Source organism: Antedon mediterranea, chromosome 2 (assembly GCF_964355755.1).
Source record: "Antedon mediterranea chromosome 2, ecAntMedi1.1, whole genome shotgun sequence".
Taxonomy (NCBI): Eukaryota; Metazoa; Echinodermata; class Crinoidea; order Comatulida; family Antedonidae; genus Antedon; species Antedon mediterranea.
In genome coordinates this window covers 26,992,806-27,006,099 of record NC_092671.1, presented here as the reverse complement: position 1 = coordinate 27,006,099, position 13,294 = coordinate 26,992,806, and the positions used below count along the sequence as shown (strand labels likewise).

The window sequence follows — 13,294 nt, the reverse complement described above, 5'->3', positions numbered from 1 at the left end:
CATTCACACCTGTTGTTATATTTATATATTATATTCCAACTTCCACAGCTAGCTTAGACAGTTCCATAAGCAATTTGACCAATCAGAAAGAAACTGTTGTGTTGCGTCCTAGTGGGAACCACGCTTAAAGGCCAATTTACATAGATGAGTATGCTTGTCCCACATAGAATCTATCTATCCTAAGGTGGTTTTTGCTCAACCGCCCGTTTTTAGAAATGTTCATAAGAAATAAAATAGACTCTATATTTTTGTTTTCCGCTTACCGCTTACTGTTACCACTCATCTGTGTAAATTGGCCTTAAAATAATAAATAAATAAATAAAAATAAAACTACAAAATACAAATACGAATTTAATACTATTTTATTTTTTTCTTTAAGTCATTGCAATGCTTTATAATAAATTCATTATGCTACTCAGTTAATCATAATGCAAATGTTGTTTGCTTTTCTTGAACATGTTTGTTTCTATGTAGTGAACCGGGGATGACTGCACAACCTTCTGAGCCAGTTTTAAAACCTGGTAATATTTAATTTTCATGTTTTCTAAACATATTCTATAGATCTTTTCTATTTCAAACCATAAAATCCATCATTCCCATTTCATATTATAATAATAACTAATTCCATTGCTTCATTCATGTTGCTTTATTAATACTTTATACTAATTCATATATGGTGCAAATAATTTTATTGTGTACATTCTTTTTATTTGTTGATTCAATACAAGAAAAAAAAGTATAAAAGTATAGTTTTCATTTTTTAACCTCAAAATCATAGATTTTTTTTCCAACAGGCATATCTAGAAAGATTTCATCTCCATCAGCTTTCCTTAGGAGCCGGGAATCTACAGCTTAAAACCGATTTTGAATTTACCCTAATGAAAGGGAAAATGTACAATGTAAATACCAACAATTGTACCAACTGATTCCAAGAAAACCGGAAATCTACAGCAACACCAACAAGTGTACAACTGATTCCTGTGAAACTCAAAGAATAAAACCAGGAATCTATGGCATGCCAACAACTGTACCAACTGATTCCAAGAAAACCAGGAATCTACCAACTAAAACTAGCTTGTCGGTTATAAATTTGGTGTGTGGAGCCATCTTCTTGCTCACGCCCAAAAAGTACCAAATCCACCCTACCTTGTGTGCTAGATAAGTGGAATGTATAAGTTTTAAAATTGATTGATAGTTATTTTAGATGTATTATTATTTTATTGTATTGGTAAACTTTGCTTGAATTTTACAGCAAAAAAAATATTCAAAACCTTGTTTCCCTGTGCAATGGAAGGATTTTAGTATAGCATTTTATAAATATTAGTACAATTAAAATGGTTAGGTGTCAGTGGTGTAATGGCTGAGCGCTAAAGCCAGGGGCCCCAGTGCATGAGCAGTCCAAATACAACTACCACTTGATGTTTTATAGATGTAAGCAACAGGGTCAATTTCATTTTTCATCTAGAAGTACCATAATACAGAATAAACACATAAGAAAAAGTTGAAAGTGTCATAATATATTTTGATCAAGCTTTTTGAGCAAAATGTAAGTGGTAGCCTATGTATTGGACTGGTCAGCAGTTAGAATTTAGCGGATGCATAACCATCAAAACAACTATGTAAATACTACTTACAAACTAAACAATTTAAACTTGTATTACTGTAAATCTGTGAGAAAATATGGTGGTTCAAAATATTTATAATTCACTTGTTAATGTTAATTTGAAATAATAATTTCTTCAAATACTGTATCACCAAATATCTGTATTTTATCATGGCATAAGCATTCAAAAGGTGGGGCCACTAAAATAACTGTCAGTAATTCCAACACAAGTACCTAAAGTACCATTGATCAGTTACTTTTTTGTAGCCAACTGATACAGTACAGTAGTTAGTTCCTAGTATTTTAATATCTACTGGTATAGTCATTTTTTTTATGTGCAGAATGCTATTAATATGCCTACTGAAAATCAGAGGAAATTAGCAGTAATTTTATAGGTGGCTGATTTCATGCTACCTCGATATTCTCATGGGACAATGAATAAGCTAATTTTAATTACTTTGTGGTTTTGATAGCACATGTAGATTGATCGAAGGGTATGCTTGCCCTTGCAACTAACCCCAAACTCAGCCTATCTAGAGAAGTTGCGGACTCTCACTGCTGTAGGCCTACTTTATCTATAATACAATGTCACATTTGATGTTATGTATCCATGGACCTATACAAAATTAATTTATAGGTCCATAAGCCTAGTAAACATAAATTATAATATTCATTGCTATCCATATAAACAAAGCGCACAAAAACACAAATAAATAAAAGAAAAAAAAATGTGATAAATATGTGACACTGTATTACTAGACAAATGCCATATGTGAAGATGCACTACAGAGAAGTATGTGAATTTAAAATTAACCTTTTATTTATTATTCATAACTAAGCACCTTGTAATGTAAGTAGAAATAGGTTTGATGGTTTTTTGTAATATTTATCACTTTGTGCAATAAAACCGCAAATGGATAGTACAAATTCAGTCTTAACTTTATTTTGAATTACAGACCATGATGCACTGCAATGTGGCATTGAATAAAGGCTTTTAGTTGGTGCAATATGCTAAAATGTATAATCAAATTAGATTTGAAATCGTCACTATGGACGCCACACGTTATGACGTTTTTAAAAAAAGGCATAATTTTGACATCAATTTTTTTAACCTTTTCATCAAAAACGCACAGGAATTGTCCAATTCGATGGCTCGTGTGCATTTTTATTAAACAGAAAGTTAGCTCATGATATAAATTACACTTCTGCTAATTTAAAATGTTATTTTGTTTTCGATCTATGTTAAAATCATGAAATTCATAAAATCACGCCCAAGTCACGTTGCGCAATTGTAAACGTCATGAAAATGTTAGCCACACAACTTGAATGAAGATATGTTGAGAAAGTTACAAAATGTTATCTTTGCAAGTTTTAGATATACACAAGACACAAAAATTACAGAAAACCCAAAAAATAATCAGATGATCTTTGACAATCACAATAAATGCCCCAGGGCGATTCATTCAAAATTATGTTTTTTAAGGGGCGTTATTCAAAGGTGGACGTGTGAAAAGTCTTGCTCTAGCATACATACCTTTTATTTTTACTGAAGGCAATACAGTTGTTGTGTGGCCGTGTTGCCTTGACACTCCTTAACAGTATGAGCATGAACATACACTAACGCTTTCAATAATAGACATGTTTTAATTGAGTTGTGATGAGTAGACAATAAAATCAATGAATTTCAATTTTAAACTGGTGTACACTAAAGTTTTGCTTTTATTTGTAAGTGTTTTATACAGAATGTCCACAATGATTTAAACATACTAGCACCCCAACATTTTGTTGCGATATCAAACTTCTTTTCAGTTTTTTTGAAAATATACTTTTTTATATTTTCCCACTATTAGTTGTAAAATATAAATTTATTACCTTTGTAAAATTGATTTTAAAGAACATTTGTTACGATTATACGTACACTTAAAAACAGTTTTAAAATGCGTTTTCTATTGAAATCATTTTTATCTTTTAAAGATATTTAGAACAACTAAATACATTTTCTGTTTCTATTGAAATGAATTCAAATGCAGTTTTATAATATAAACCAAAATAATTTTAAAAATTAATTCAATTAATGGCTTCTGTGGTATTTTATAGCAAAATTTTTATAGGAATAAATAAAAAAGTTTGATCTACAACCAAAACTTCACTGTGAACTGTTATCCCAACCACATGCACACTCTAAAAGCAGCGAGCATAGTAGTGAGCCCAACAATTTGGAAGTACAGTACATCCAACTACACAGCTGGGATTTAGGCTAGGCCAAGATGAGGACTGGTTTGTTAGCTGGTTACTAGTGTTTCTCCAGCCTTTTAACTCTGTACTAGTTCAGGTGGTTCTGGGTCTTCAGCTGCTTCAGCAGCTTTGCTAGCAGCCTAAACAAAAACACAAATATTTTACATATTATTAAGGCAGGCGGCTTATGTAGACGCGGAACTCGCCTTAACTAAAAGGAACTACAGTCGACTCCGCCTAAGTCGAATCTAATGGGACCGGTATAAAAATTTGAGTTACGCGAACTTCGACTTACAGATTTGCAAAAAAATGCTAGGCCTAGGCTCACTCACTAGCCGCGCTATGGCTAGGCCTAGTAGACCCTGCCCTGTCGCGGCCCACGCGATGAGCCTTCTTGAATTGAGTTGGCTTAGCTAGCTAGCTAGGCCTAATAAATGCTAAGCCTCTTATCGGCAATGATAAACTGTATTTTCTTTTATGGTTTAAGCCCGAAACAATACGAAAACGTATAATAAATACATTTCCGTTCTTATTCGAAATCGGTATCCATTGTTTATTGCCATCTGTCTAGCACAAAATGGGTACCCACAAAACGCCGCTCAAGTTCTCACCTCTGAAACAACTCATACACTATACACTAGCGCGAGTTGTAGGACGCCGCCTATACTATACAACCTGCTTGAAAGAACCGACATGGTCCCACATTATCTCCTCTGTCGTTTGTTTATCGAATTACGTACGTTTCATCGGCTTTTTAAGCGCGTTGTTGCCGCGTGATTTGTGACTTCGACTTATACGATATAAATCACTAAAGAATGTGTTTATTCGGACTGCAAAAAGACGTCGACGAATTTCGACTTAGAAAAATTCGACTTACAAATAAAAATTACACAGTAATGTATAGGAAAGAATTGGGACTCTCATAAAAATTCGACTTTCGCGATTTTTCGACTTACGCGAATTCGACTGTATTTGCGTGAGAGCGCTTATATCAACTTAACGGAACCAGTGTACGAGTGCTACTTCACTGCAACTTGTCATGGCGCATGACGCACTTCGTGGTTTTATAGGAATCGGTATGTGCTCGAAGTAGAACAATGACAACTGAAAGGAAATAAGCTTGGTTCTGTACACGTCGACACAAAGTTGAGTTCCGTGTCAACATAACATTTTAGGTTACACAAATTATTTTCTGGCTGTTTAAAATTTAGTTTATTATATTTGCATCTCCTTTGAGATCCAGCCACTAATACAGCATTGTCATTTTTTCAGTAATTTGCCTTTTATATTTATAAAATTGTCCTGCATGGTATATAGTAATTATGGACATTTTCATGCAAAAAAAAAATACAAAGCAAGCAATACAATTTAGTTTTTCGTGATCTTGCATACCTTCTTTTTCTTTTTCTTTGCAGCTTTACGACTGGTCGAGGCTGAAAGAATATTCTGTAAAAAAACAATGGCATTGAAATTATTTAATGTAAATCAAAACGTACAAAGTATTGTGGTACTTTTTTTTTAAATTCCTAGTTCTCAAGTTGAAATTATGGAGCTTTAAGAAGTTTTCATTTTGTTGGGCTAAGGACCCATTTACACTATGGCGATAACGATTGATGATAAATAGATACACACATTTTTCTTATATAAAACAAAAGAAATTAGAAAAAGAAGGAAGTATTTAAAAAAAGGGCACAAATTGATGCTTTTGTGCTGGAGTTATAAAAGTTCAGCTAAAATGGTTTATTTTCCATTTTGTTTTGTTATATTGCATGTTTTTAAATAGTCCAGTTTCTCCTGCAATAAATACATTTATTTCTAAAAATGGACTTATATTTACTTTTTTATTGGCAATAGAAAAATAAGTTGTAACTTACTTTTACTTCTTCATCTTTAATGGCATATTCGGAGTCGTACAAATCTAGATTCACCTTGTCCTCTGTTATACGATGAGGCCCATTTGGCATCAAAAGAGTAGTGAATTTAAACTGTGCAACGAATTCCCCTGTCGGCCAAAACAAAGAATATATTTAACAAACTTGATATACTACCTTCGCCCACAATAGTTTGTCTATTTCAACATTAATTAATTTTGTGCTATTTACATTTTGACTTTGTTGATTGTTTAGGCGCCCTGTGTTTTGCGCTACATAAATTGAAAATTATCTTTATTTCTTCTTCTTTATATAATGGGAGACCACTTCACCAACACCCTTGTATACAAATATGAGAAGAGTCTTACCTGGTTTTTCATAAAGTACTGGGTATGGCTGCAACAGATTATGTCGTACACATTCTGATACTCCTAGCCTGGCTTTTGCTTCCTCATAATCTCTGTAATTGAAGAAAAATACTTTTATCCTATACAAATTCAATTTTTCAATTCAATTGTTCTTTATTCTCACATACACCAGGTGTATATGTACATTAAGAAGACATGTATTTTAAGATCTTTAAGCTAATATGCACCCATGAAAAAAAAAGCAAACCTGGAGGCATTGAACACAAATCTTTGTATCATAGAAACAAAGGCATGTTATTGTCACACGTCGCACTGTACCGTAACTTAAATTTTCATGAACTCTGACCTGCCAGTTAAATTACAGAAAAGCAACTTTCACCAGTTTAGCTGACAGAGCCACATCATATACACTCTTTGCATTTCTCACCACTACACTAAAAAGAAGCCATTTTATTCATTATCACTAGTGGCCTTACCTCAAACATGCAGGCATGTGTTTGTCATACTTGGCATACAGCTGCCTGGCTGCTGTGCTTTTCAGTGAGTATTGTTCGCCAGTGGCCTTGTAAATGGAGGTCTTAACGTCTCCCTCTCTAGTCTTGCCTTCACCAGTGCTTATTAAGACGTCAACAGCGTACACTTCATGTACTTGAAATTCGCACACTTTGTGATCTTTTCTGGAAAATAAAATAAACATTTTAAATAGAGATGATGCATTAAGAAAAACCATACAGATTTTTTATTTTATGGGAGGCAATTCCAAACTGCTATTGTACAATATATTTCTGAAAAATCAAGCCAATTTAAATGTATTATTTATGTACAAAAGTGTACTTATAACTTTTCTTTCTTACTTTCCGATTACTGATCTTTAAATGATGAGCTTTGCCCTGTTGTTAAATTTGCTGATGACACTAGTACTATTGGTCTCATAGTTTCAAACAATGATAAAAATTATCGTAGCGAAATACAAAGATTTGTTAAATTTTGTGACGATAATTATCTCCAAATAAATGCATCAAAAACAAAGGAGATGATCATTGACTTTAGGACTAAATATAAATTTAATTTTCAACTAATCACTATCAAAGGCAACGAAATTGAAGTTGTTGACCAGTACAAGTATCTAGGAATTGTCTTCAATGATAAACTAAGTTGGGGAGACCATACAGACTTCATCAGCAAAAAATTAAATGTATGTATTGTATGAGAACTTTATCTAAATTTAACTCCGGTGAACTGATGTTACTTTCGTTCTATAAATCCGTTGTATGTAGTGTTTGGACGTACTGCCTCTCCTGTTGGGCTGGTAATGTTACCGGAGGGAATGAAGGACGCCTTGAAACTTTCATCCGCCGGGCTGGTAAAATGACTGGTCTGGAACTACCTTCCATTACCGATGTGTACCTAGAACACATCCAGAAAGATTTCGAACGCATTGAGTCTGATGCCTCTCATCCTCTCCACAAAGTAATCAAGACCAACTTAATCCAAGTGGTAGATTGAAGCTCCTCCTTGTAAATCCTTAATTTATCCCTTCCGGTATCATCCAGTACAACAGGAAGTCAAGATGATAATAACTTAACTTATTTTGTATTTTTTAGATGTTTTTATGTGAATGGTTGTTCTACCAATTTTTTTGTATTTATTGTGTTGACGAGCAATGAATTTCCTTTTTGAGGATCAATCAAAGTTATCTTATCTTATACCCGGGATGGAATAATGCGGAAATGTAGGTCATTGCAAACGACGTAAAAGTTACCCGGGTTGCTGAACCAACCTGGTAAGTGATGCGGATAGTATTCAGCGTCAAGTCAACCCGGGATGAACCCGTGTTTGCGGTGTAAAACTCAATTTTTGTGTGTATTGCCATAAAAAGATTGTAGGAGGTATAATGAGCATGCCGTTACTAGGGTGTCTCTTAAGGCGTGAGAGCAATATCTCGATTGATCTATAACATTTACACGGGTTGGTATTTTGCAGTGCAAATACAAGCAACCTGTGTCATTCCCGGATTACTAAATCAGGTGTGAAAAGTAAAACTATCCGGACACAGCTCGGCTGTGAAAAGGGGTATATAGTTTGATGTTTATGGGCAGTTATTGAATTACAGGGCTTAATCACTTGGATAGTTTAGGTATGGACAGTACCTCCACATCTGAGAAATAATTTCAGATTTATGACAATTTCAAACATGTACCCTAGCAATTTTCTCACATTTACTGAAAGTCATCTAGTACCACGTTATTATGTTAAATACTCACTTCTGTTGATCAGTAGGGTTAATGATGATGGATTTCTCTCCGTCAATGACGTTCTGCCTTAGCTGATGAGAAAGCATTCCTTCCACTGGCTTGCAGTTAAACTCCTTTGCCACAGTATCAACTATACGAGTAATATCGTTGTTCTACAGAAATAAATCATTTACAAATTCATATGAAAATTGTATTCACATTGCCTTTTTAGTTGCCAATCACAAGCCCCTGTGGTTACCCTGGAGGTCCCTTTCATCTTCTTTAATTTTTTTTTTACTCCTTTTTGTTATTTTTAACCCTAATAGCTAAGAATAAAGCTCCCTCATCAAATAATAAATGAAATCATGAATCTTTTTATTTAGCCTATTTCATAAATAAATTTTAAAATGTTCAATACACAAGGTGGTCGTAAAACAATATAATATAAATTTTCTACAATGAATTTGAGGCACGATGTTCCACCACCGGCGAACTAGCTACAGTTCTAATAATTAAATTAAAGTAAAAACTAGACTGTTGATCGTCTAATTAAAACCGTGTATTTCGCTCTCAACTACACAGTACAATATTGGCCATTTCCACAGCAGCACTATTTTCAGTATTTTTTGCGCTTCCTAGAAGTTTTTTGGGCGTTTCACAGCCCTGTCTTGGGAAGCGCATCCATTAATTATTATCTGATATCATTTTTGGTACGTTATCACGAAATAGTGGTTATTAAAAATATGTTGTTTAAGGGGTATGCTGCCGTTTGGAAAACATAGCCTACTGCGTATCACATGTATATCGCTCTCAACCACAGCCGTATGGGAGCTGGGGAATCCTCAAGTTAGCCTACAAGAAATAGCATTTGTAGTGATCAATTGCATTTCATTTTCCCGTAATTCTACACAATTATAATTAGGCTACTACTAGGCCTAGGCTTGACCTATTTTTTTCCCGGTAATTTTCTTTTAAATAATGGCCTCTGTGCCTTACAAGTTAGCCTTGCTGCCTTCAAGTTAACAAAAAACCAGAGGCCAACTGGCCTTGCCCCTAAAATCTCCAAATTCGAGGCCTGTTAATTTGTAGGGATTGTAAAATTGTTGCAAACATTTAAATGTAATATGGACCAACTAATTGCATTTATTTGAACTGCATACCTTATTCCCTGGCTTGACTAAACGTTGAGCTACTTCTGAGCAGTAATACGCCGCTTTGATAACGTCTGCTTTTCGACCGGTTATCTTATTGTCTGCCGATGCGCCGACTACTAATGTGTGCGCTGCTGTGGCAATCATTCCATCTACATGGGCACCTAAATCACTGTCAAGCAAAAAAAGACATAAAATTACAAGCATTGGAAGCACGTAGAACCAAGGAGTCACTTTACATAAACTTTCCTTTTCCTGAAGTACCCTTTTCAAAACAGACAAGCAGAGGCTCAGATGCTAGTAAATAGGGCTTGCTAATAACAGTCCTGACTTGATGTTTACCTGCAACAAGAGTACTTGGGTGGTTTTTAAAGGATGTGTTTTAATATCACATTATCAAAGATTTACCTCACAAACCATAATGAATCAATTAACAATAAATTCTTACATTTTGACAACATCGCCATTCTTTAGTGACACAGACCCTTCACTTTTCAGAGGTGAATAATGACAAATGCAGTTATTGACGGACAAACAAACTGGAAATGCTATACCTGCAAAGAAACCAACAAATAAAACATCACTTATTTTATTCAATATTCTTTGAAATTTATTGTACCAAAATAATTGCTTAATTTAGAAATAAACGCCCGCCACATGGATTTATACACAATATTTTATTACAACACTTTTTATTTTATAAATCTTATACATGTTATTACACCTAGAACTACATTACCTTAATGCTATACATACCTTTCTTCATTTCTTTGTCTTTTTTGTAAACTTTGGAGGTTTCACTGAGAAGCATTTTATCACCATCTTGGCAGAGTTCTAGAACAATGGCACCATCAACACATTTTTCTGTTATGCTTTTAAGAACAACTGAAATGGAAAAAAAAACCAGTTTACATTTTCTTATGCCACTTACGTCCCAGAGGGTGTTCCTCCCTAGCCCCACCCTACACCAGTAGTTTAAAACCTTCCAGTATAATTTAGGTCATGTTGATACCACAACCAACTTCATTTCCCCCACCATGATTTTATAGTTAAATGTGTAGCAAAGTTTAAGATACTGTTTATATCTTCTTTTTTTTATACTACACAACTTCATTTCATTACTGTTTAGTTGCTTTTTTTTATTAATTATGCTATAAAACTTGATCTAGTAAATTTACAAAAACACATGTTTCAAATGAGATTTTGATACTTAAAAATAGTAGTTGTTTGATGTTAAATTGTTAACATAATAGCTTATGAAGGTTTCATAACACTCTGTAAACTTACCAATTACCAGCTTTACACTCATTTACATAAATAATGATTAATGAATGATACAAACAAAAACATATGGAACAGTACAGTAAGTAACAATTTTTCAATTTTGGAAACAAGACCGACAACTGATGTCCTATTATAGTATTAAATATGAAAGTGGGGTCAGTTTAAAATTAAATTAAACATTGGACAAAAAAAGTTATTCAATATTAAGTTAAGATCAGCAGTTTCATTTTACAATTTTTAATTAAAAAAAACAATGAATTAACAATTACTTTTTCAAAATCCTCAATCTGAAATTGTGCAAGATTCAATTCAAGGTTTTGGCTTTCAGACTGTTGTGCAATCTGCATATTAATTGATAGTATTTTATTTTTAGTATGTCTGTTTTTTTTAGCATTAGCCTAGCAAGGCATAATCTTTTTAATTAATGTAATGCATTTAAATAGTAGGCCTATGCTAGGCCTATTACTATTTATTTTAAATAAATCTACAAAAACACAAAGAAATACTGGAATGGTCCACCCTAGCCTAGGAGACCATTTAAATACTGAAATAGCTCACATATCATCAGGCAATGCAGCCTTGTGATGAGGGGACTCTTGTCACCCCGGGTGGGTAAATTCCTACCTTTTTATATAGCCTAGCCTAGATTTTGGACGTTAAATTAATGCAAGAGTAATTTGAGATATCCACTACTTCAATAAAACAACAGAACAACCATATTGCTTTTTTTATAAATATAATTATATTCATTTACATGCTTAGGCTAAAATGTGCAACACAGAATACCTTATTTATGAAAAGCAAACATCGCGAACACGCGGTTTCCGAACAACTTACATGACAGCAGCTGGCGAAGAAAAGTGACAAGTTAACGGTTTTGTGATAATTTTATTTGACCGAAATTTAATATAATTTGTTAGCTTACCCTTCACCATTCCAGCCGCTAAATTATATTTGGTAACAACCAAATCTTCAGCAATTGTGTTCTCCTCTTCTCCGCTGCTATCCACTGTTTCTGGGTCCGCCATCTTCGTACTTCGGCGATGAAATGGTAGATTTTGGTTCCCACGTGCTTCCCATAATGCAATGTGTTTAAATAACGCGCGAAGCAGTTTGTTTACAAAAATGGGGTTTAAACTGTTCAAAAACGAGTGGCGATCACTGTAGAAAGAAAGAAAGCGATCATGCTCATAAACAAATAATTTCTGTTGTTGTTGAATAATTCTATTTTAATCCAAATGAATTGGATCGAGAAAAAAAAATTAAAAAATCAGTGTAGTCATTCACCAATGGGTCCGAGACCAATTTTTTAAATTAATTTTTCATGTTTTTGGGGACAATAATTTCATATTAAATACTTTTTTAGGCATTTTGTAGGCATATTAAATATATAAAGAAAACATCAGTCAAAAACACTTAAAATGCAATAGCCGTAACTAGGCCTATTGGTATGAACTTTAATAAAACAATTAAAAAGACTCTCCGTCGTCATCCGGTCTTCAGACTACTTTTTTCATTGCTGATGATAGCCCTACTAGGAAAATGGCTATACTACCATTACATTTAAGTGTTAATTTTTTTCGATGCAAAAACTGCTAAATCTATAGGCCTAGACTTTACAGACTGCCGTGATGAGATATATAGGAGGTGGTAGGCCTATATGGAAAAGTAATAGGCTAATTAAGTAATCGTCTTCATAATTCCCTGATAATAAACATTGTTCTGACATTAGGCCTAAAATAGCCTAAAAACAATATGATCAATAAAATACTGTTAAAAACCTCGAAAAGAAGCTCATTTATTATTTGCAAAAGTAATCACGCAAGAATTTGTTTTTTAAGACAAACCATGGTTTCCCCTTCCAAACCATGGGTTGTCTTATCAGGCCCGTATCCAGGGGGGATGCGTTGGACGCACCCCCCCCCCCCCCCCAAGTCCAAAAAGGTCCACTATTTCCTCGGTTGGTATTTTTTCTTGTCTTGTTTAATTAAAGACAATATCATTATATATATATACAAAATTTACATTATCAATGGTATACAAACAAAAATATGCTAATATAAAATGAAAAAATACCGGTAATTAAATTAGGGAATCTGAACTGACTACAAACTCGATGTAAAACATGCGCAGTCGATCATGTGACGACAAGAATAGCTTAGCGCTTCATGTACGCGGTACGCGGTAAAGTGTTTGCTGGAGAAATACAGACAACTTAACCGGCGGTAAAGACGTGTCTGGAAATACAGACACTATCGAATACGGCGCAACAAGGGAAGGCCAACTCAGACAGCGTCGTACGACGCTGTCTGAGTTGCAGTGTTGGCGCCAGCGGGGGGGGGGGGGGGGCTACGGGGGCTCTATCCCCCTCGTCGGGGAGCCTAGCCCCCCCCCCCCCCCCTCCCCCCGTCGGGGAACACGGGTACTTTTTGTCGGGGAATATAATATACAGTAAAAAACCACGACGTTCCATTGACCGTGAGAGTACGTCAGAGGGCTAATATGCATTTTTATGCATTCATTATTGCCAGCGATCTAACTTACTACT

At 34.4% G+C, this 13,294-nt stretch overlaps 2 protein-coding genes across 4 annotated transcripts in view; one reads left to right on the top strand and one right to left on the bottom strand.

Moving 5' to 3' along the window:
• The window catches only part of LOC140040818 (epsilon-sarcoglycan-like), a 44,589-nt gene extending 41,324 nt beyond the window's left edge, over positions 1 to 3,265 (top strand). For 2 of the 3 annotated variants that reach the window (XM_072087040.1, XM_072087041.1), the window contains exons 12-13: positions 475 to 521; positions 795 to 3,265. In XM_072087040.1, the coding sequence (XP_071943141.1) occupies positions 475 to 521; positions 795 to 856 (109 nt within the window). In that variant the 3' untranslated portion in view covers positions 857 to 3,265. The remainder of the gene's footprint in view (positions 1 to 474; positions 522 to 794) is intronic. The other variant, XM_072087042.1, reaches the window with a different exon arrangement.
• A 39-nt stretch (positions 3,266 to 3,304) lies between these two features.
• On the bottom strand, positions 3,305 to 11,802 carry LOC140040819 (proliferation-associated protein 2G4-like). The gene is made up of 10 exons (XM_072087043.1): positions 11,672 to 11,802; positions 10,219 to 10,347; positions 9,911 to 10,016; positions 9,472 to 9,634; positions 8,342 to 8,484; positions 6,554 to 6,754; positions 6,078 to 6,169; positions 5,713 to 5,840; positions 5,231 to 5,284; positions 3,305 to 3,978 (listed from the first exon to the last, which is right to left on the bottom strand). The coding sequence occupies exons 1-10, from the start codon at positions 11,772 to 11,774 to the stop codon at positions 3,916 to 3,918; spliced, it is 1,182 nt and encodes a 393-aa protein (XP_071943144.1). The 5' UTR covers positions 11,775 to 11,802; the 3' UTR covers positions 3,305 to 3,915.
• Positions 11,803 to 13,294: the final 1,492 nt, after the last annotated feature.